This window comes from Taurulus bubalis (assembly GCF_910589615.1).
Source record: "Taurulus bubalis genome assembly, chromosome: 17".
In the NCBI taxonomy this organism is placed as follows: Eukaryota; Metazoa; Chordata; class Actinopteri; order Perciformes; family Cottidae; genus Taurulus; species Taurulus bubalis.
In genome coordinates, this window is record NC_136605.1 from 13,427,976 (window position 1) to 13,452,134 (window position 24,159).

General features: G+C 42.6%; 3 protein-coding genes across 4 annotated transcripts in view; 2 read left to right on the plus strand and 1 right to left on the minus strand.

Annotated features, from left to right (window-relative positions):
• Positions 1-4,952: 4,952 nt before the first annotated feature.
• On the plus strand, positions 4,953-9,291 carry hmox2b (heme oxygenase 2b; the record flags this gene model as incomplete). Its single annotated transcript, XM_079233394.1, has 5 exons — positions 4,953-5,038; positions 5,170-5,287; positions 5,432-5,923; positions 6,825-6,948; positions 7,057-9,291. The coding sequence occupies 5 exons, from the start codon at positions 4,953-4,955 to the stop codon at positions 7,182-7,184; spliced, it is 948 nt and encodes a 315-aa protein (XP_079089520.1). The 3' UTR covers positions 7,185-9,291.
• A 455-nt stretch (positions 9,292-9,746) lies between these two features.
• Positions 9,747-14,738, minus strand: dnaja3a (DnaJ heat shock protein family (Hsp40) member A3a; the record flags this gene model as incomplete). 2 transcript variants are annotated; one of them, XM_079233442.1, is made up of 12 exons in its annotated part: positions 9,747-10,736; positions 11,036-11,171; positions 11,310-11,407; positions 11,569-11,684; positions 11,792-11,920; positions 12,178-12,242; positions 12,666-12,813; positions 12,890-13,042; positions 13,137-13,343; positions 13,474-13,557; positions 13,646-13,782; positions 14,492-14,738. In XM_079233442.1, 11 exons carry the CDS (start codon positions 14,736-14,738, stop codon positions 11,050-11,052), a joined length of 1,506 nt encoding a protein of 501 aa, XP_079089568.1. In that variant the 3' UTR covers positions 9,747-10,736; positions 11,036-11,049. The 2 variants fall into 2 exon arrangements, with proteins under 2 accessions (XP_079089568.1, XP_079089569.1); XM_079233443.1 differs by lacking the exon at positions 11,036-11,171.
• A 432-nt stretch (positions 14,739-15,170) lies between these two features.
• LOC306749646 (mitochondrial import inner membrane translocase subunit tim16-like) overlaps positions 15,171-24,159 on the plus strand; it is a 106,271-nt gene continuing 97,282 nt past the window's right edge. Inside the window, exons 1-6 of the mRNA XM_079232957.1 lie at positions 15,171-15,249; positions 17,454-17,550; positions 17,783-17,863; positions 18,103-18,173; positions 19,183-19,369; positions 20,380-20,456. Coding sequence (XP_079089083.1) covers positions 15,190-15,249; positions 17,454-17,550; positions 17,783-17,863; positions 18,103-18,173; positions 19,183-19,369; positions 20,380-20,456 — 573 coding nt within the window. The 5' untranslated portion in view covers positions 15,171-15,189. The remainder of the gene's footprint in view (positions 15,250-17,453; positions 17,551-17,782; positions 17,864-18,102; positions 18,174-19,182; positions 19,370-20,379; positions 20,457-24,159) is intronic.

Genomic DNA, 24,159 nt, shown 5'->3' on the forward strand with positions numbered 1-24,159 from the left:
GGAGAAAGATGAGAAAAAAGGGAATAAAATCGGAAGAATCTCCTTGTATCTTTTATTAATCAGGTCCTGCTCATACTCGACTCAATTAAATATGAATTAGGTTAATTGCAAATTAGTAGACTTACTCTAAAGAGCACTTTTGGTAATTTTGATAAAAACAATCATTATATTTTGTAAATATGTTCTCAAGCAGCCTATTTAAATGTCACTGTGAGATACAGTTATTGAAAACAGGATATGACTAACTTGAGGAACATTTGTTGTCGATTTATGTAACATTGTAAATGATCCAAATTATTAAGATCCTCTTGTTGTCCATGTATAGTGAAAACTAATCTGATTTGAGCACTTATCTGAAGTGGCTATCTCGCAGGAGCACCTCACTGATTTACTTCACAGCAATCAGCAATGTTATGTTGTTGTTGACGTTAGATATGATACATAAATGGTTTGTAGCATGACAGTTATTAACTTTTCACACAGCAGAAACGGCGCCTTCTAAAGCACAGGTGTAACGAATAACATGAATGATGGCGTCATTACATTTATTGTGCACTCTGCACATCAAAATGGAGCAACAGCATAATGTCAAAAGTTACACCTGCAATTTCTGCAAAGGTCTTCTCTGGTTAGTTAGTTGTGCATTATGTCTATCAGATAAGAAATAAATACGAACTAACAAAATATTGTATTATCAGCCAACAATGAGCCTTGAACAATGCACAAGTTGCATTTTATTGAAATAACGATAATAAAAACATGAGATGAGTCAAACTTTGTTCAAACTAACAGAGGTTTTAAGACAAGAGGCTCCCTATTGACAGAGAATGTGGTAGCAAGATTTGATTGGCATGTATGCGGACTGAGTGAGCGTTCCCAGTTTTTTTTCTTGCTGTCAAAAGTCTGTGCATCTTGTAATGACATTCAACTTTCTGAATAAATCTTGCTAATCTGCATCTTGCTAGTCTTGCTACTGTCAGTCTTCTATCGATGTTGCAGTCCTGCAATTAAATGCTACGCAGCATTGATAATGTTACCAGTTGTACCTGTGCTCAAGTCAAACTGTTTACACATCACAGCTACCTCATGGTCATGTGTAGCTAAACAGATACTGTGATGTTTAATTTTTCCTCTATGAGTTTCTCCTATATTCTTGTAATATCTCTTTTGGAGATGTTGTGCTGCTTTCATGTTTTCCTCATCATAGCCACATTTATTCTGCTTTTCTGATTGCCATGATGTAATCAAAAGTATTAGATTACAAGTGCAATGTTAACGAGTGGTCAGGTGAAATGATCTCTTGCTGCATTTCCTATATATGTGTTTATAAGAGTGTTTTTGACGCAGCATCTGAAAACCGTCCAAGGCATCATCATATCTCGCATATGGGGTCCCCAGCAGACCAGCGTGACAAACAAAAGCAAATGGCAGCAAAATAAAGTCAAAGAATTCGTCAGTGAATTTCTCATTTTTAAAAAAAGAACAAATGAGCAACCAAGAGGATATACATTTGCCAATTTTTCCCCAATCCGAGTCCGCCTCTTCTGTTATTGAACTGCATCGCTGGCACAGAATCACTTCCCAAAGCAATTTATTATAATGGCAACAGATTGCTGGCCCTGTTGGAGGGAAGTGAATCATCTTCTTAGCTCATCTTTACCCCCCACCAGCCTCCTGTGGCTCAGTGGCAGAGCAGGGGGGGTCGTCTCAGCTGCCACACCAACCAAGCATCTGACTAATATCAGGCTTTGACGGTCACACACACACACACACGCACACGCACACACACACACACACACACACACACACACACACACACACTTTCTCTACCCCACACATGTGAGCACAGACGCACTTACACACAGCATACGCATGTTTATGCTCCCTGCATACAATCATTAACCGGTGGACAATCTGTTCAGCAAACAACAACTGCCTCCTACATAATTAATGAGCAGCATGTTTGAAACATAATGGAAACTAAACACCTGGAACATCCTGATTAAACTATGGCTGTAATTGGCAGAGTAACGCAACAGCACGTCGTAAACAGGGTGGCATGAAGGAAGCTTGTTTTGTTTGTCAGACCAACGGCTCAAGACTCACAGGTTCTGCTGGATTATGTGTTTGGGGCAGATCAGGACAAACACCTGTTCATTTGGAAGCACTCTGTATTTTCACAGTACACTTCATGTTTACAGTGTACTATCAAGCTAATGCCCTGCTCCAGTTCTGACCCCTTTCACCTCTCCAAGCCTCTCTCTTTTTAAATGTGTTCAACAACAAGCATTATGGTATCGAGATCTGTTGAGGATCGAAACGCCTCAATTTAACTCCATAAAATTAATGTTTTCTTAACCTTTCTTGGTTCTAAGGTTCTGCTAAATTATCAATTCTAATTTTAAAAGCCGTCGAAAATTAACAATAGAAAATACACGGCATGGGCCTTGTGTCACTGACTCAACACTGAGGCGCCATGAAATCTATAAGAACTGCGACAATTTAACAATATTGCAGCACCGTCATAATAAAGAAAATTGCTTATCAACAATCCTGCATAATACAAAAATATGAATAATTTCAGTGGCAACAGAGAGCAATAGAAGGTTTACAATTTCAGACGTCATTGATTTCTATTGATGGAATACTTTTTCCAGGAAAAAACAAAAACATCTCATGCATACATAAACAAACACAATTAAGTATTATTGCACCATGTATTTACTTTCCATACAAAACATTATTTGAACTACAACATTAGCCAACAGAAATATTTGATTGGTCTTTTTGATCCGTGTATTCAAACCTTTTGTGAAACAGAAACCTGCAGATTTGCTTGATGTGAATGCCATCTTGTGGTTATATTCTTCTTGTCCCCTGACATGTGGTCTTGGATGTGATGATTTTGTAGTTTATCTCTTTTTGTGATGTGAGAGGTATGATTCAATCTTACCAGTAAAATATAACTTCACACTTCATCAATTCTACCAGTAAACTAGTACCATTACCATGTGGATTTTGCACGATCAAATGATCATAACAGTATCTGTTAGCACAGCCTGTTACCTCAAGAGACTGTGTGATTATCTAAATGTCTCCATTGATTTTTACAGTACCTTTACAGCATTTTTTTAAAATCATCATCATCATGATTATGTCCATTATCATGCCTTAGTTTGTACTAACATGACATAAAGCTGATTTGTCATGTAGGAGGTCTGAAGTTTAATACATTTAATTGGTCTAGTTTGTCACGTGTGTCTTTTACTTATTAATCGGCACCCAAGTGAGAGGTTTGCCTATTGAGCAGCAATATTATGAAGTCAGTCTAGTTTGTTTATGGTATTGTTATATGTGATTATGTCTGGACGGTACCTATAGTGTCATTTACTTTAATTTGTTAAAATTCATGGTTGATCTTAAAAATTAACTCATGAAGTTGAATTAATTGTACTCCACTGTACTACCTTCAGTAAGACATTGCTCTTTCTTATCTTCACCTTTTAACTCCAACATCCTTCCTGCACTAAAGAGAAACCGACATGGATGATGTGCTGCAGCCAATATTTTATTCTTTCTTTATCTAGTTTTTTCTTTTACTTTCCAATGCGTAAAAATAGCAAATGAATACAAGTATTATTAGCAATATATTTGTAGTCATTTGGTAGTTGTTTACCAATTTGCGTCCTCAGCACTCACGCGAGGTGGGGGCGGAGTCGAGGGCGTGGCTAGGGGCGGGGTTAGGAGTGCAGTTCAGTCCTGGACCTCCATCCTCATTTATAGTGAAGTCGACCAAGAGAACCGTTCTGCACACTAGTGGGCTGAAGGTAATGCCAATACGATACCAAAGCTGTCTAACCCGTTAATATATAACTAAATAGCTGAATAAAATCTCGAGCCTGGACTGTGACACGTTGACGCCGAGCGTTAAATCCTAAATCTGTTTAGCTTGTTGGAATGCTAGCTAGCCATTAGCTACTTTAGCTAGCGTCATCCAGCAAAGTTAGCTGTTGTTGTCAGAATGAGGTTCAGAGCGAGTTAGAAGATGTCAGGACTAACAACACAAGTGTGTGCCTCTCGATGAAAGGTGGCTTCAGGTGATGGTTTCTGATCTCAATGAGGAGCGGAACTAGATTAAATCCCTTGAGTAACTCGCCTCATGCAGCACCAGCTATTCTTTGAGACTTGTGGTAAATGCCAGAAGGCCTGCGCTGTGTTGTTTGAGCTGCTTTTTGTTTGGCTGTGTGTTCATGTAGTTCATGCCTGGATGTGTTTTTTCAAAGAAGCCATTTTCCCATGTAAATCAAGCCAGCCCCTGCCAGACTGTATTAGCTTTCACTCATGTTGCATGGTCTTCCTTTCAGAGTAAATAAGGTCAAAAGGGTTAAAGCAGCTGATTTTCACTAACTGGCATCTTTTCCTTTCCTTTCCATGTCAGTAAAAATAATTGGGGTGATAGCAGCTCCCCTTTTTCCTGATAAGACTGAAATATGCAATTGACTGTGGATGTGTTTTTTCTACATTATGTTCTGTGGCCTGTTTATCCCCAACTCTGGACAGGTGTGTGTAGTATATACACATATGTTGGCCTTATGGGTTGTTATTGTTTCAGTGCACATAACCTCGGACCTCTAAAACTAAAGGGAACACTGCAGCGTGACTTTGTTCCTTGTTTATTCTGAAAAGCAGTTACGCAATCTTGACTCGAGACGCATTTAGACAGCAGCAACTACAGGTCATAGTAATGATACGTTATGCAAGCTTACATATGTTACTATTGCATATGCCTCGATCACACCTGTAGCAATATACTTCAAATATGAAAATGTTTTCAAGATTCACATGTACAATTTGATGAAACAAAAATATGACTGGTGCCATATCATTTGAATGTAAATTCTTTGAACTGTTTTGATGACTCTAGGGAACTAACAGACAGAAACACACATCTAATGTCTGCAGAGAAGATGGAGACACCAGCCAGTGTGCCCAATGGAGCAGGGCCTGTATATGAGGGAGGAAAAGATGACGCTCTCAGGTAAATCTCCCACACCATTATCTTTTGAAACAGTGAAATAAGATAACAAAATATTAATGTATTCATTTGTTGTGGTTCTGTCAAACACACATTTATAATCCCTATCATTTAAAATCATTTTTATTCCTCAGTCCTGAAGATCTGTCTGAGGTGCTGGCAGCGGGGACCAAGGAGGTTCACGAAAAGGCTGAGAACACTCAGTTTGTGAAAGATTTCCTCCGGGGACGCATCCGCAAAGAGCTCTTCAAGGTCAGTCTGAAGAAAATCAGATAGGATTTTTTACAATTTAATGGTATAGAGTGCTTTACTAAACAGACAAGAGGAGAGAATACATTAAATAAACATTTAGGTATAAAAAGGAGCAACGCTAACTTTTCTTCCTTGCTTCGCTAGCTTGGCGCTGTGGCACTCTACTACACGTATACAGCCATGGAGGAGGAGATTGAAAGGAACAAAGACCACCCCCACTTTGCCCCACTATATTTCCCCACAGAGCTGAATCGCCACGAGGCCCTGGCCCGTGACCTTGAGTACTTTTATGGCCCTGACTGGCAGAGCCAGGTCAGCTGCTCACAGGCCACCCAGCGCTATGTGGACCGTATTCATCAAGTAGGCCAGGAGGACCCAGTTCTGCTGGTGGCCCATGCCTACACCCGCTACATGGGGGACCTGTCAGGGGGACAGGTGCTGAAGAAGGTGGCGCAGAGAGCCATGAAGCTGCCGTTCACAGGGGAGGGCCTTGAATTCTACCAGTTTGATGCCATCAACAGTGCCAAAGCATTCAAGCAGCTGTACCGTAGTCGGATGAACGAGCTGGAGCTGGACATGGAAATAAAGAAGAGACTGGTAGAAGAGGCTGTCAAGGCCTTTCAGTTCAACATGGAGGTAAGGGCCCAGGGACAAGGTTTTGGGGTTGGCGTGATAGAGAATAGAAGAAATGGATGCTATCTTTGCAAACACTAGGGTCGATCTGTTCCCTGTTGTATTTATTGAAATTTAAGACACATTGAAGTTATTATGTGTGTGATTGAAGACACTGTTATCTATTCATATTGTTCACCTATTTAAATATATATATATATATATATATATAAGAAGATTTTGTGATTTTTGTGTATATATATATATATATATATATATATATATATATATATAAACACAAAATCTTCATACTTTTTACCACTTTTTTTTTTTTTTCTTCATACTTTTTACCAATCCAATTCTCTTTTATTCCTGGAAAACAAAATATAAATCAGATGGTCCTGGACAATTTCAATCATTATCATGTTAACCATCCATCAATCAATCTGCAACTTTTAGCAACAAGGTGTGAGAGGAGCACAACATTCAAAGCCAGCCCACTTCATAGCAGCTTCATCAAATACAAAGGATACTAGTTACTGCACACAACTCAAATATCTGGTTTTAGTGGGGAATACATTATAGTACAACATCTCAAGAGGCTCTAATTATCACGTTTCACTGGGACTTGAAATGTCCCTGAGTGTTTTCTTTTTACCAGACTTGGCAACTCATTATTGATATTAGGTATATATCCACTCCACAACTACACATGATTTAAGTCAGTATGCACTGCAGTGTAATGCTTGTTTATTGTTCGATGTAGAGTTGGGTGACAATATAAGGTTTCTGTATATTGCATAGAAATTGCTGGATTAGCCAAAACAGACATTACTCTCTGGGTGTTTCATCCGTGAACAGTTGCTGGAATATAGAGAATGCAAACAGCTTGATAACATTAGTTACCGTGTGTTTGTGCCGCCAGGTGTTTGAGGAGATGGAAGAGATCGGTAAAACCATCCAGGAAGATGTTTTGGATGCCAACCTGCCTGTCCATGGAGCAGTGGGCGGAGACATCAGCAAGTGTCCCTACTACACCGCCAAAATGGGTACGCTTTGGCGCTTCTCTCCTTCGCACTGTGCCACGATAAAGCTATAACAAAGGTATCGTGGGGCTCTTGTTTAAGTTTGTTTTCGTGTTTCCCTCTGTGTCGCAGCGGCGTCGGGTGGGACGGCATACGCCTCTCAGCTCGCCATGGCTGTACTCCGACACCCGACTGGACAAGTTCTGTTCGCTGCTTTGGTCGCTGCTCTGGCTGGATTTGCTGCGTGGTATCTGATGTGATCCAGCTGTGGCCCCGTCACCCCGCTGCTGTAAGAGAAAGGGAGGAGAAAAGACAGTAAGGAGTGCTAGAAACACTCCATCAAGCTGTCGACCATTTCATAGTTTCAAACAAACATTCTGAATGGGTCCAAGTTTATTTAATGTTGCGTGTTTGCTAACAAGAGTGGCTGACCAGAAATAAACTCGGAACTGATTCGTGTCAATGGAATTCCCTTAAAATGATCTGTAGGACCATTAGGACGACATCTCCAACCATCCATCCACTAGAATACACCTCATTGCCATTTACTCCTCTGCACTATCCCTCCATTCTTTGTACTTCCACTGTGGAAGCACACGATGTTAATACCTAACGTATTGTGAAGTTACATTGCCTCCCAATTTTCAATTAAACTGCCAGGTTGAAAAGCATGGTGACGTAGATGCTGCCCATGTATAATTGACTAAACAGTGATAGTTTATTAATTCCGCTAAATTGGATTATCAACATTCATTCATGGTGAAGCATGTGTGGCACGAGTAGAACAGCACAGCTGGGCAGACTGCTGTGTTGATGTTGAGGCCTTTATTTATTTTTTCATTAAAAGATCTTAATTTGAACAGAGAGAGGAATTAATGTACAAGTCAATAATACTACAGTATCTTTTTTCACTTCTACACATTGATTGAAGTTGCAACAATAACATTAAAACACAGTACAGTTGTGTTCCTTTTTTAAATACATGATCACATTTCATAATTCAAACATCGCCTCAAATATTTCCAAAGCACTTGTACAGTTTGTACTATAAGAAAACTATAAGTACTATAAGACAGGTGATGGAATCAAAAAGCTCTAGTTTTTTTTTTCTCAAAATATAGCACACCTACACTTTGACAAGTGTATGATTTAATAAACATCTTCCAGTGAATATAGCAGATATTTGAGTATCTATTGATGCATGTTCTAATGTACTAGTTCTCTGTTTCAGAATTATAAGATATGGCATCTTGTATTTATAAAAACAAAACCCTGCCTGTTGTATATGCATAGCTTAACTATACAAGATGACTTATGCTGTTTTACCTGCCACAGGAGCCTATATTAGGACAATGGTGTCACAGATGTGATTGCAGCTGTTTTAGAAGGTAATTATCTTGTTCTAATAATGATTGTCTATATGCAGGCTGAAGGTCTCTGGAGTGTTGTGGTTTATTATGAACTACTTCAGCTTAGGTACTGTTGGTTTGTCCTTCAGCAGCCCAGTTCTCGCTTATGTATCCATTTGTTATGGATATACCAGCATGCATCATCACTAAAACTGTCATCATTATTAATTTTTTGTTCATACTGCAAGTGTGGGATCAACTTATCCAGTAATGCATAACTCTGTCTTTTAAGCACAGATGAGGAGGGATATAGTGTTCTGTGTGTACTGTTTTGCAAATTAAGTTTAAAAATGTATCCTCACGGTAATACAGTACACTTAAATAACCTTTTGCTTTATCTTTCCAAGCAGTTATTTTTTTTATTTTGCTTGGATTAGTTTGATGCAGAGTACCAAAAGAAACCTGCTGAAGAAAACATTTTAACCCTCCCGTTGTATACGAGTGTATATGTATGTGTGTTGATGGGTCATTTTGACCCCAAGACAACGGGAGGGTTAAGAAGCTTTGTGTATTTGTACGACATGTTCACACATAACGTACAGTGTATTCACTCATTCAGATGTGAGCAGGCATGGTGACGTCATGATGTGTTTTGTGTTCCGAGTCTCAGGTTCATGTTGAAATAAGTCGGCAAAACAATGCATTGCATATGGAGGGAAATTACAGGGACGGCCCTTGCTCATCGTCCACGTTTCATTCTATTTTTTGATGCCAGTGTGATGTGTCAAAATGCTGCAGTATTTTTGGACGTAATGAGGGGACGATTTCTTGAATCTCAGGAGTTTTGGTCATTGATTAAACCGAGTGGGATGCTTGACTAATTCATTTAAATTTTTAATTTGTTTTTATTAACTCTGCTCTTAATCCCTTTGTGTATCTAACTGGGTAAAGCTTTACGGTGTTTGGCGAGAATACTCTCATTGTATGACTATAATGAAATAAATGATCTTTTCCTGTTCACTGAAATTAAGGTGATTCATTGGGACTGGTGTTTAAAATCTTAATAAATTAATATGTTCAATACATACTTTAGTTTCTCGGCACAGACCTTGCGGTCTTGAAGGTGGTTAACATTTTTTTCCAAATTCATCCATAAAGCTTTCACACATTTGCAGCATTATATCACAATAATAACCATTGTAATAGACGGTTTCACATTTTCACGAGCTGTGCCAGCCATGTTGTATCGTGGTTTAGTCGGTCCAGAAATATTTCAACGATTGTTTAAATAGACGTGGAATTCTGAAAAGATCATTCTGAAAAGATAATGGCCCCCAGAAGAAACATCCTGATGGTGATCCTCAGACTTTTTCCTTTAGTGCCTCACAGGCCCGAGAGACGGTTGGAGAAAGAATGTCCACAGATCACTTTGAAAAAAAATTGATAGATTTATTCAAAAACGAAAATGCAGGCTAGTTTATAAAATACACAGCAACAAATAAATCTAATACAATAGCTCTGCAAAAAATAATCCACCTTTGCGGCAATTCTAATATTTTACTTGTCAGAGGCAGTTAGGTGGTGTTTTAATTGCATATTTGTATCTAAATGAAGATGGACAAAATCTGTATTTATATTTACTTATATATATATCCATGAGTGCTGTTTCTTTAGTGGTTACTATAACACAGGCTTTTCTCAGACCACAGCTTTATTATAGAAGTACAGTATATCTCTTGTGTGAGACACATTGATGCAACTATGATCCACAACAACGAACAAATGTAATGACGGTGCAGAATTCTCTCATAATGTAAAGGGTTGAAAGAGGGACAGAGTTCAGTCATTAGTCATCACAGCTCAGGCAGCCACACGTAAACTTTCCCCTGCAGGCACAGCTCTATACTGTCCAACACTGGACTTCAATGGTGACCATGTAGTCTGGTGATGTTCAACCGGCTGGGACTGACAGCGCTGACAACTGTGGGGGAAATTCCAGCATTCATGAAAACACAACCAAAGCATACAGAACAAAAAGGATTAATAACAGGATGTTCGTTTAATCCCACATAATCTTTTGACTGAATCTTAAGTCTTTTTGAATACAATAATTTATTTCTGTGAACATGAATTCTGCCGTCATGTTTCTTTTAAAGGGCATCAACAGAAAACCAACATGCACAGAATGCTACGTTAGGTCAGCGCTACCAAAATAGCCGCAACGGACGTCTGACTGGAGAGGCGAAAGGTGCGCTGGAACATCCTCTTGTGTGTGGATTCACTTTGGCAAAGGAACAGAGCAGGTGATCCTCCGTCTTATTCAGTGCAGGGCTGGCTAGGTCGGCCCATCCACAACACCCAATACTCCTCCATCACCCATCCCTTTATGATGTGGCTGTGCTGGCCTTAGCCCGTCCTCCCTTCTGCCCTCTGAAGCTTCTCAGCTCCCGGTTGACCGTTTACCTTTAAGAGGAGGGAAAAAGAAAAAAAAAAGGATTTAAAATGGACACTCTGTAAATGGAGCTTTTATTTTTCTAAATTGAGCTGGCAAGGCAGTTCCAGTTTGACAAATGACGACATATAAAACAGACATTTAGGACATCCAAGACTGGCGAGGCATCCTGCTGAATGCAAGGGTGCACGCATCGGCGTTTTAATGCAGCCACAAACCAGATAAAGTTATCAAAAAAAGGAGGGTTGCATAATGCATCACATTTATTTGTGAAGAACAGAATAGACAAATCAATCAATACTAGTCCTACCTGGTTTGTGGCTGTCAGGGAGAACTAAACAATTTCTTTAATTTGGAGAAGATGCCCCCCTCTTGTTTCAACTCTCCTTCCTTCTCGTCATGCTCGCTTTGCCCTGCCTCAGACCGCTTACCACTGCTACCCCCACCTGGACAGAGATCAACACTGCATCAGCCGGGCTTAAAGCTAAATCAAACTCTCGTTCCTTAACCCCCATCCTAGAAGATCAGAGATGTATACCAAGCAAAACAACAGGAGGTAAATGTCAGAGGGAATGTCCTCTCACCTGTGGTGGTGGTAGTGACACCGTTGACCGTCCCCTCTACTTCCGTCTCGTCCTCAGCATAGCTCGCTAGCAGAGCTCTCTGTCGGTCCGTCAGTGTCCTACGCAAGAAAACAGAGTGTTACGGTCCTCGCGATTGGAAAATAGTTTTGATCCCATTTCTCCAAGTCTACAGCAAGTCATTGTATTCAAATCACAAGGCCTATGTCCCCATCTGGTATAAAACGATGAACACAATGTGCGTTTGTCTGAGGGGTCTTACTTGGGTACTTTGATTTTGACATGGACATAATGCTCTCCGTAGCCATAGCCAGTGATACGAGCGATCCCCTTCCCTGACAGACGAATCCTCTGGTCTGTCTGGATGCCTGCAGGTATCTGAAGACGAGGGGAAAATCCAGTCAATCCAGTCATTTATTACACATTATGCGTCTGAAATGTTTCCCCATCGGAGGAGAAGCCTGAGAAAGTGCACGTCTACTTACTGATAAGTTAAGTGTTTCATAAAGTCCTTGTGCCCGGGCCGTGCCGCCAAGGATCGCTTGTGCCACAGAGACAAAAACGTCAGAGTGGATGTCTGCGCCGTCCCTCCTGAACACCGGACTTTTTTGGACCTGGACACCAACCCAGAACATCACAACCAATTACACAAGGTCTCACTCAAAGCCTCATAATCTCAAGAAACAGTGCACCTCAATGTGTCTGAATGTTAATTTAAAGTCAAAGAGCTCAGACAGCTCAATGCCTCTTACTAGTCAACACACTTACACTACATTACACAAGACAATCCCATTACAGCGGCTCTGACGTGAGCATGCACTTCATAGAGAGCTTGTTTAACTCTGGCCTGGTTGTTCATGAAGATACTCACCCTAAACGTGATGAAGACCTCCTTCTTACCAACTGGCATTCTGACGGTCTGACCATTCTCCACTCCTTGAAGCAAAAACAAGCCACGGTTAGGTTGGATACACAAACTACATTAAAGAAGTGTAAAAATGTTTGCTTCTGATTTCATGCTCAAAAGATTTCAGGTCGGCTATGCGGCCGTTATGATTTGTGAAGAATTTAAACCCACAGATTAAACTACAGTTAAGCCTTCAGTGGTTTACAGTGTCAGGCTTTCAAATTATGAATTATGTTCCGCTTTGAGACATCTTTTTATGAATTTTGAAGACAATACAAGCCAACAACATGCAGGAATTCAGGAAAATCTGCAGCAGAGCAAACTGTTGTTGCTTCTGACTTTGGCTAATATGCTAATATGACTTTTCATTCTCATTAATAGAGATTTTTTTAAATCCCATGCCTGTATTTACAGTGTGTAAAAAGTAGAGCAGACGGTGAAGTGAGACTGACCTGCAGGCACGGGAACCGTCACAGTCTTCTTCTGCTTGGTCTGTCCCACCCCACGACAGGAGTGACAGGGAGTGGCAATGACTGTGCCTTTGCCGCCACAGCGGCGACACGTGGAGCGCATCACAAACGGGCCTGTGTTCACGGTCTCCTGCAGTATGGACAATGCGTTGAGTGATACGACACAAACACACTTTGGAAAAAGGTGGCATGTCAAGAGCTCTCACCATGCCGGAGCCGTTGCAGGTGTTGCAGTGCTGGACTTTGGTGCCCGGTTCGTTGCCCTTACCATCGCAGCGCTGGCAGGCTGCCTCTATGTTAACAGAAAACTCTTTGTTCACTCCCTTTGCTGCCTGAGTGAAGGTCAGCTCCATGAAGTACTGGAGTGCAGAGGTAAAAAAGAGGGTGCCCGAAATGAGTCACTCTGAATATGCACCAATAAAGAATTCCATGACTTTACGCTATCCCACTAACCTCCTGTGGTTGTTCAAATATGGCATTGAAGTCTCCAAAGCCACGGCCTCCAGAGAATTCACCAAAGATCTTGCGGAAGAGCTCCTCTGGGTCCACGCTGCTGGCCTGTCCAGACCAATAATGCTGCCCTCCACCAGCCTGACCAGCGTCAAAGCCTGTTTTGCCATACGTATCGTACTGCTTCCTCTTTCCTTCATCACTCAGGATCTGAGAGGAACAGGGACCAATGTTTAACAGGTGCACTTGTAATTCTATTGAGATTGTTTAAAATGGAAGAGATGAATATTCATAGATTTCAAATAAATCTATTTGAAATACAGTGCAAGAGAGACCAAACCTCATAAGCTTCAGCCAGCTGAGCAAACTTTTCCTTGGCTTGCGGGTCCTCTTTGTTGGTGTCAGGGTGATACTTTTTGGCCATCTGAGGGACAACAAACACTGTCAACTACTGTGATGATTAGTTATCTGAGAACCAACAAGCTCTGAATACATGTCAGGGAGGAGCAGACCTGGTAGTAGGCTTTCTTGACCTCTTTCTGGGTTGCTGTGCGAGGGATGCCGAGGATCTGGTAGAGGTCCTGCTTGCTACAAGCAGTGGCACTTGTGTGAAAGGACAGCGTGCCGGCAGCATGTGTCGATTTGATGCCTGAAATGTGTCAAAATATGGTAAATATGGGTAAAAGGACACGTTAATACCATTTAGAACAGTAAGGCAGCTGCATTATCTTGTCTGCATTGCTGTTTACTGTTACTGAATGTACTGCTAGCAAATCAGATGACAGGCCAGCAGTTAACCTGATCTGCAAGAAGATTTCTTTCAACACAAACGTGTGTGAAACTGAAGATGATTTACTTGCACTTGCAAGTAGTAAACATATGCTAGTGGCTCTGCCATAAGCAATAACAAAGGTTGCTGTCAACAACAACAACAACAACAAGTCCTTATCTTGACGAGTTCCCCTGGAATCAGGGTTTGATTTTGGTTAAGTGGCACAGAGAAGACTGTTTGGGACGAGGCCTACGAAGCTGCTACGTTTCCGGTTAAAATGAGGAGAACCACTGCTAAAATCTGCTGGGCAACACGGACATCACCCCCTTTGCAAAATCAACTTGATGACTGCAAATCGAAGTTAGCACAACTGATTGCATAACATGTCATCGACACTCAACTCTGTGTGCATTAAAGCAAATGCTTGTGTGTGTGTGTTACAGGCTCATGTCATCTTAAATGGTGGATTGGGACCATATATAGAAAAAAAGTAGGTTAAATTGGTTGTTTTATCCTGCGTCACAGGAGTAAACCAGACATTTAGCATAGCCTAGCTTAGCATAGGCCAATACCATACGACACTCACCTGACAGCCCTCTCAATGTCAACGCTTGCCCCGTTCCGCCACGCACCAGGTTTCCTCCCCGCCACAGTCTTTCCGCTCCCAGGGTAGATATGCAGCGGACCCCTCCATGGCCGGGATAGACAACAGCAGCAGCGGCGGCCTTGCGCTGCCCAGAGGACACGAAGATTGTAATCCAGCGTGAGGAGCACCGGGAAGCCGAGGACGCCATGGTTCCTTCACTCGCCGCCGCTTCTGACTCACTGCGCATGCGCGGCACGGAGTGGGCGTCACCGAGAGCGCAAAGACGTTCTGACTCAAGATGATGCTCTCTCAAGAAAAACGATTTGCAAAAGTTGAGTTTAAATCTGTCTGTTTCTTTTTATAAACTCGACTCAAATGGCTTTAATAGATAACAAATATGGACTGATTAAACGTATAGAAACGTTATCAGTTTCGTAGCGTCAAAGAGCATCAGAAGTGTGAAGTAAAAAAAGGATGCATGTGTTTTAAGACCCGACGCAGCACGTGACGAGGAGCAGGGGTTTCTCTAGTGTTGGGAAAGAAAAGACACCGCCCCAGCGGACAGCTTTGTAGAGAAAAGCGAGCGGACACCGCGCGACCAAACTGAACTGTCAAGCTGTAACAGGAGTCCTCTGCCGAGTACCAACCAGCTCGACAGAGACACCCGGAAGGCACGAAAGTAAATTTGAAGGAGCAGCATGAATCGCTTTAAGACCTCCAAATTCAAAAACACCACTCCGAAAATTGCCAAGAAAGACGTGAGTAGCTCACGAGCGTCTGGGAAGAGCGAGTTCTCCCGGCTAACATTAGCTCTGGGTTTCTGGCTGTGCTACTTAAGTTGTGTTTTGGGGAACGCCTGCCTGCAAGGGGATTTTGAACTTCCTGCATCTGGAAGGCTGCTCAGCCTTGAGACAACTGCACGAGAATCTGAACGAACACTCATGTATTCAGACGAACTGTCGGCTCGTAGAGAAAACTACGAGCCATGTGGCTGCATGGAGCTGCTAACGTTACATCGGATGATGCAGTGACGCCCATCATCATCATCATCATCATGCTGTTATATTATAACGTTAGCTAACAGAGTTGCACATTGCTTTTCAATAAGCATGCGACGTTGTCTTCTTTTTTTGACTGCAGAGATTTGACAATCAGATGGAGAAATATAAGCGATGCTCCTGTCATGGTGCCTCTCTCTCATTCTCTCATTCTCTCTCTCTCATTCTCTCTCTCTCTCTCTCTCTCTCTCTCTCTCTCTCATTCTCATTGATCGATGCCCTGTAGGCTGCAAGAGGCGACATGTCTGGACGGGACTGGAGCGTCTAGCATACACATCTGCCATTTTTCTCGTCCTCTGGTCCGATTTGTTTCAAGTTGCACCGCCTGCAGTTCTCCCTGCTGAGGTGGATTATGTAATCCCCTATCCTGTTTTTATTTATGGGAGTGAAAGCTTGGTATTCACACAGACAGTGGATGATCTGAGTATGTCTCCAATCTCTGCACAATGATCTGAGACAGCAGGTGGTGCTTTTGCTTGCCTTGCACATGACACACCAATGAATACGTGTGATTAAAGCAATTCCGGTGCTGAAGTCATGTGACTGGAGCTGTCATGAGGGAATATGGGGCAAGGGCCAGAAAGTGAGAGGAGAGGCAGGCTTGTAGAGATGTAAAGAGACAAGAAAGCGAAGATGAGTGGGATGTTTTTCTCCTCCGACTATCCAGAAGAGCTTGAGTTTTCCACACTTGGGTTGAGAGAGTAGTCACAGGTGTAGTTTAATTTAATCAGCTCTCATTTGGCTGACGCTGAGGTAACTCCATCGCCCCCTGAACACAGTTATTGGTGCCATGGTTCTAATCATGGGTCTGTGTGCAGTCTATCTCTTTTAATCTGACGAGCCTTTTGTGATGTGGAAAAAGTGTCCATGCAGGAAATGATGCTCCAGATACAGCAGCTCTATCTGTGGATGCTGAAATAGTTTTGTTATAATGGAGAGTCATGCCTGTTTGAAGTTCTGGATGAGACGCCTATGCATGTAGTTAATAACTAATGATCTAATCATAATAAGCACAACCTTACTTGTGGTTAAATCAGAAGAAAATCATGTCATTTATTGGGATCATACTTTTAACACAGCGTGGGTTTGGCATTTGTTGCCTTCTGGTCTTTTGACATACACATTTGTAGACTATGTAATCCAAATATATATATATATATATATATATATATATATATATATATATATATATATATATATATATATGTGTATATGTGTATGTATGTATGTATATATATATCTCTATCAGAAACTGTTTATTTGCCAGGAATGTTTACACAAACGAGGAATTTTTCTTGGCGGAAGGTGCATATATTTTAAACTTTTAAAGTGCCCTCTGTAGGCCAAATGTCTGTTGGGTTGGTCTCCGACAGTTTCAGAGCAGCAGCGTGGCAGCGGTTGTTGGAGCGTGTGCTGCGAACGCTCAGTCCTCTCGCCTATTAATGTTGAAAGAGCTTTTAAGAGTTCTCAGCTGTGCAACGCACGCAGGGAGCCCTTTCCACTTCCTCAACACTTTGCTCATTCAGTGTGTGTGTGTGTGTGTGTGTGTGTGTGTGTGCGCGCGCTCAGCTAGATCCTTCCTGTTTTATATTCATGTTTTATTCTGGTTGAGACATCAACTCGGTGATGTGTGCTCTCTAATATTATGAAACAGATGCAACTGTTTTTCTGTTGGATTCTTCAGTGTATGCTAGTTGTTTGTGTGTGTGTGTGTGTGTGTGTGTGTGTGTGTGTGTGTGTGTGTGTGTGTGTGTACATGTAAACACTTTTGGATTCCTCGGCTGGAATGATATTGATTTTCCTCTCTGCTATGTCGTCTGACCCCAGGTATCTCTGTGCATTATCACACCCTTGTTTCACCCGTTATGATCCCTGACTCGTGCTCTCCATGTCTTCAAATCCAGGGATGGATCACCAATGTCCAAGCTGGTTCCTTTTCCAGCCGGGGGAGCCGCATCAAAGCGAGCTCCAAGCTGGTGGCCTTCAATACGGAGCAGGCTGGTAAGGCTTTAAAAGTGTTGGTCAGCTGAAATGTTTAGTGCAGACAGAAAGATCCACTGTGCACAGTTTCTGCTCTGTTGGTGCTTGAGTTTCACAAGTTCAGATTTTGGAGACCACTGAAGGGCTTCCTAGGAAAAAGGACATTGTGTATTGTTTTTTTTAATCTATAAAGACTGATTGAGCAGGTTTTAAAAGTATGATCAATTACATTTTTCTGTGTATGTGTCTGCAGGTGGAGGTATGCTGGGCCTGTCATCAGTCAAACCTGGTTCAGATGGCCAATGGACAGTCACGCAGATTTCTTGCCATTCTGGTAGTATTTGTTCATTTTTCACATCACAGTCCCATCCTTTCCTTTCCTCCCTCCCTTGTCCCCTTGACCCCTTTCCTACGCACAACTGCCACCACTGCAACCCTCGAGGACTCTTTGGTTCCTTTTAAAGAAAACGAATCATATGAGAAATGCAAACGCATTAAAAAAAAAAAGAAATTAACTGTGACAGCTGTGACCCTGATATATTTTTTCCATTTGTTTTCCCTCCTCTCTGTCAGATCTGGTGAGTGATATGGACTTTTCTCCTTTTGATGAAAGTCTCCTGGCAACGTGCTCCGGAGATGAAACGGTGAGATTTCGTCTCTCTTTCTTCGTATTGATCTTGTTGTTGTATACATACACAAAAGTCCACGTTCCATCCTATCAGGCGTTGTTTTGCCTGGCAGGGCTTTGAATAGGATATGAACTGGCTCGGCTTTGTGTTACATAAACCTTTTGAAGACTCCATCCTCTCAGCACATTATCCTCAGCCACAGGTGCCCTAGCTTACTGGAATCTGCTGAGAGTACGTCTGCATCTTCAGACTCAGCAGCTCGGTTTACCAAAGGGAGCTGTGAAAATACACACAACTATTGCCACACACAGACCTACAACACGCACACCAGAATGGTCTGCAGTGCCCAGCATCTGCAGACCACTCTCTCATTCCTCTGATTTGATGCCAACAGGGTATATTGTTGCACCTACTTGCGAGTATTTTGCTTGCGAGTAAAAATACTTGCGAGTATTTTTACTGATTTAAAATGAACTGCTGCTTTTCCATTTAATCTGCACTCATATGCCAGCATCAACAAGACATCTAAAGTTGAACCCAAAACTAAAATGAAAGCAGTGCTGTATTAACCTTTTTAGCTCAAACAGCTCGAGACTTACATTACCTCATCTCTGGCTGTGATGCTGCGTCTTGACATTTTAGATACCTGCTGTTGTGATTCTTCCAGTCGGCTCCATCCATCTTGTCTGGTGTGGCTTCAAAAGACAGCTGTGAGAGCAGACAGCTCATTACCATTTCATTTAATGTTCAAAGTAGCAGGAAATTCCCTGAGGTTTGAGGACTATTTCCAGAGAAGAGGATGGAGAAAAGTTCCTGCTGTTGAGTAGGAACAGATTGGATCTCAAAATTTGAAGATGTGGTGACGCTTCTAACGCACTATTTTGATCCGTGTGTGTGTGTGTGTGTGTGTGTGTGTGTGTGTGTGTGTGTGTGTGTGTGTGTGTGTGTGTGTGTGTGTGTGTGTGTGTGTGTGTGTGTGTGTGTGTGTGTGTGTGTGTGTGTGTGTGTGTGTGTGTGTGTTCAGGTGAAGTTGTGGCGCTTGTGTGATCCAGAGCTGCAGCAGCCCAACAGTCCGGAGCTGACCTTGCGTCCAGGTCAGGGCAAGCTGGAGCTGGTGCTTTTCCACCCCACGTCCTCTGGCTTGCTGGCTGTGGGTGCTACCAAGATCCCCGTTATCTGGGACACCTGCCGCCAGGATACACCACTAGCAGGTATCTACAGCTGGCGAGAGAGCAGCGCACATACACACGTCTGTTTGTTTTTTTATATTAAAACAACAACACAATACATTTTGTCTGTTGCATTTAACATTTCAGTGTCTGTCAGTTAGTCTTTAAGTTTTGTTGTGGTCCGTTTTGTTTCTATGTGCAACATGATTTTATATGTTTTGGAGTGGAGTGGTTGATTTCCCTTTCTTAGTTGGGGACAGTCTGACTGACACTTCCTACGTTTTACAGCCCTGTGGCTCTGTCTAAGTGCTGGAGCGGCAGAGGTAATGTTTTGGTTGTTCTGGTCCCAGTTTTCCCGGACTGGCCTCAGGATGCATCACTATCCTCTGCCCCCCCCCCCCCCCCCCCCCCTCCTCCTCCCATGACAGCTGGCCTGGCTGCTGCTCACTGCTGCTCCAACCTTTTCACGAGCTGTACCCCACACGCTGTCGTTCATCACCCTCGTTCCTTATTCATATGCAGTTGAGGCGCAAGATCTGAATGATAAAAATCTATCTTTGAATGAGTGTATTTTTTTATTTTATTTTCCTTTTTATGTAAATTACAAATCACTTTTTTTCTTTTTGTCTTAACTCTCATCCCTTTCCACCTGTTTGGCTTCATATTGAAACTGAACAATTCACGCAAGCTGTGCTGTGCTCACTTACGGCACGGCAGCCTAATATGTGTCATACTCATGATTTCTCTCATGGGCCTAAACCGGAAGGACATGTGATCCATTCTTAAATCACGCATACGTTGTATCATTGTGTGTTTTCTGAATTGTATGTGCTTTATTGATTGCTTCATCTCTCCCTTGCATTTCTCCTGCGGTGATCTCTCAGATGTTTTCTGTCGCGTCCTTTGTCTTGTCTGTCCATGTGCCATTATTCTGTATTCATAGTGTGTGGAATCATGTTTTATTTTTCCTTTTTGTCCCTGTCTAATATGAACGTGTGTCTCTAGTCCTTTCCGTCTCTCACCTCTCTGAATGATGATGTCTGTGTCTGCAGTTCTGGAGCAGCACGGTGACCAGCTGCAGAGTCTGAGCTGGAAACGGGACGGTTCCCTGCTGGCTTCCTCCTGCAAGGTAATAACACCTTGCACTGCAGCATGTATGTATGCATGCATTCTGCAATTACCTCACCTCTGAGGCATGTTAAAGAGCAAGTTGTTTTGCTTTATGTACTCAAGCTTTATTCCTGTATGGACCGGTTTGTCTGCTGTAGTTGCAGTTTGTGGCCACTAGATGCAGCCAGTGGTTCACGTTCAGTGTAGCGTGCCTCGCATTGGAAAGTGCTGCTCATTATCTGTTTATATGGGGTTTATTTCATCAAAATGTCAACAGGGGTAATCATCGTAAAAAGGGTGGGGATCACATCACACATTTAGATTTAGGAATTAAGGAGCAATTCATCGGAGAGGGGAAAAAGAATAAACTTGGAAAGCCCTATGGCGTAAAAGGTAAATAGACAGTTTGTTTTAATGCTGTAATAATGATGACAAAGAAAGCGGTTAATAAAGAGCATGTGGAGATTTTCGTAGTCAGGCTGGAAAGTGTATTAACTTGTTAACATGGGTACTTAAAATAGTACAAGCCTGTGAATGAAGATAAATGTAAGGCCTTTTGTTTTGTTTTGACCCCGCCTGACCTCTGAGCCCCCATATCCCCAGTACACACCCCTGTATTCCTCTTTGAAAACACCTGTCTACTGGTGCAAGTTTAAGTCTGATCAGGACCTGAAGACCATCACTCCTTCAGTGTGTACAGTAGTGTTATAGCACACAGGAAATAGCTAGGAAGAGAGAAAGTATCCCAGGGGTTTTATGCATTCTCATCTGTCAATCAGGAAATAATCACACAGCTTGATGGGCTTTCCATTAGGTTGTTAATATTTATTATAGGAGAAGAAAGGAGGGACGGACGTGGTACGGGTTCATGAGTAGGGGGCAGAGAAAAAGGAATTTATGAGTTTAGCTTATATTGCTTCATGAATATATTTGATTTATAGGAAGGGCTGGAGGCGTTTTTATCAGCGGATGTTAACATAATGAATGTATTGCAGTTGTTATTCACTGATTGTGCAGCGCAGTGAAGTTCTCACTGTATTTGCATCCTTTTTGAAAACGGAGTGATTGGTGTTAAAATTAGGCAGAGGTCCCCGGCGTATACTTTCGACAATGCATGATGATCTTACTCGTGCTTGAGATGGATACACTTTGACACAGAAATTACCACATGTGAGTAATTAACGTGTGTGATTGTCAGTCCAATTCCTTTTGTTTGTCTTTGCGCTGACAAGTAACAAATTACTCCGCCCGTCACAGGCCCTGTCAAAATCATGACATTAGCCTTGACGGGATAATCATCCACGCCACAGCAACCACCTCAACCATCAGCCTCCAAAAAGAACCAGCCACCTCCAAAAGAAGAAAGGTGGGAGGGGGGAAATGTGAGCTGAGATCAGAGTTAGGGGCCTCTGAGGTTCTTGCCCTGTTGGGCTCTGGTGTCATTTAACCCAAAAGGCCCCTTTCAATCGCTCCAATCCAACTTAATAAAGCAAATATGGCCCGCCAACATGTGTGTCCAATCCCTTGGCCCTCCCATAGGGTAAACATTAGGCTGCAGGGCTAGGGGGGAAGATGAAGGGGAGACTATCATGACAGGCCTCATTTAGACCTAGAGAGATGTATATTTATGACATACTTGGAGGGAGAAAGACGCCATTCATTTCAGGTAGAATGAGTGTTTATCTGAATGATGGACAGGACTGGATGGTATGCTGGTTAGAAGCGAGGTGTCGCTGGATTTATGGTCCACGGTCCACCTTGAATTTTAAATGTCACGTTATAACATATTTTCACCTGGTGAGATGAGGGGCTCCCGCAGTCTCAAACGGCCAATCACAACAGGCTCTGACGCCGGTAACCTCGGGAGACTGGGAAGGGGAGGCTGGCATCGCAGCGTGTTTGAAGAGTGAGGAGGGAAGAGAGAGCCCACCCCCGGTTGAAGATTCCCAGCGCCGGTGTGCGTTTGCATACATGTGAAAGTTGTGTGCAGCAAACTCACAGAGAAAATTCATTAACAGCAGCTTGAGAATGAGGCTTCGTCACTTTGATTAAACAGCTGCTCGCTCGGCCCAGACACACACACAGACGAACGCACACACGGCTGTGCCGGCCCTCCATCTGTGCATTTATGAGTGGAGATGGTGTGTGTGTGTGTGTGTGTGTGTGTGTGTGTGTGTGTGTGTGTGTGTGTGTGTGTGTGTGTGTGTGTGTGTTTATATGGGTTATTGTCATAGGCTTAAGAGAGTGTGTTTGCGTGCGTGTGTGTGTGTGTGTGTGTGTGTGTGTGTGTGTGTGTGTGTGTGAGGTTTGCTTGGTGAACACATCTGTACGTCCATTTGTGTGTTTGCACAGCCAGATAGTTTCCTCCCTCACGTTGTTGTTTGCACGACAACTCTTGCGTCGATATGCCAGTGAGTGAACTGTATAAACATACGATATGAACATACGATATGTGCGATTTTGGTTATTCTAAAGGCTTTTTGCAAGGGACTGTGTGTGTGTGTGTGTGTGTGTGTGTGTGTGTGTGTGTGTGTGTGTGTGTGTGTGTGTGTGTGTGTGTGTGTGTGTGTGTGTGTGTGTGTGTGTGTGTGTGTGTGTGTGTGTGTGTGTGTGTGTGTCCTGATATATCAATGCTTTCAGGTCAGAGATAGTTTGAGCCAGATTTTGGCCTTTTTGACACAGGTGTGCTCTTATCCATGGGCCCATGGTTTGAAAGTGTGTGTGTTGTTGTGGCGCTGCTTCCTGAGCCTTGAGCTTAGGCCTAGGTCACAGAGGCCTCAAGACATAGCCTTGGGGCATCATATTCGTGGGTGGGCAGCTACACAAACGAAGAGAGAGAGAGTCCGAGAGAAAAAAAGCACATTAAGAATCCCCCTGTTTGCTATTAAAGCTAATAAACAGCAAATAAATCCCCTCTTGGATTGCTGTAGGGAGCAGGATGAAGAGCAGCTGAAGCTCACGCTGATTATATAGGCAACAGCCTGGGTCATGTTTACTTCCTGTCAACTTATGTAATTTATATACACAGGACACAGTTAGAGTGTGTGTGTGTGTGTGTGTGTGTGTGTGTGTGTGTGTGTGTGTGTGTGTGTGTGCTTGACTGTCATTGTCAGCCCCCTGATTCACTTTGACGTGTGTATGTGAGTTTAGTCTGTGCTTGGTTTAGTCTGAGTCCTGATGCTTATTACCTGCTATCAGCCCGTAGGTCTGCTGTGATCACACAGTGGTATTGAGTGACACGGCTGCAGACACGCATGTCCTGGTCACAGCCTGATCCCATTAGGCCCCATTTCCCCTCATTCATGCAGGAGGCTCTCTGATTGGCTGCTGTGATTGATGCCAAATGCGTGTTTGGGCTGACCGGGGTCAAGGCACATGAGACTTTGGAGAGTTCACTGGATTGCATTTGCCAACGATAAATTAGTCGGATCATGTTGATAAATTGCCAAACTTCAGAGTGCTTGTGTTCTTCTTTAACTCAATTATGCTGAGGTGGAGGCTCCCTTTTTTTATTGATGTTTTTGATGTGTGGCGTTCATATTTCAGTATTCCATTTCAGTTTCATTGGAAAAAAATACAGCTAACTGACGAGCATTTGATTCTTTTCCCCTTTTGTTGTGAACACTTGAAATCTTGACCTTGCACATGCTCTTTGACCTCTTTTTCACATCCTAATTATACTGTCCGTTTATCAGGTACACCAAGCTAAAAACTGCAATACA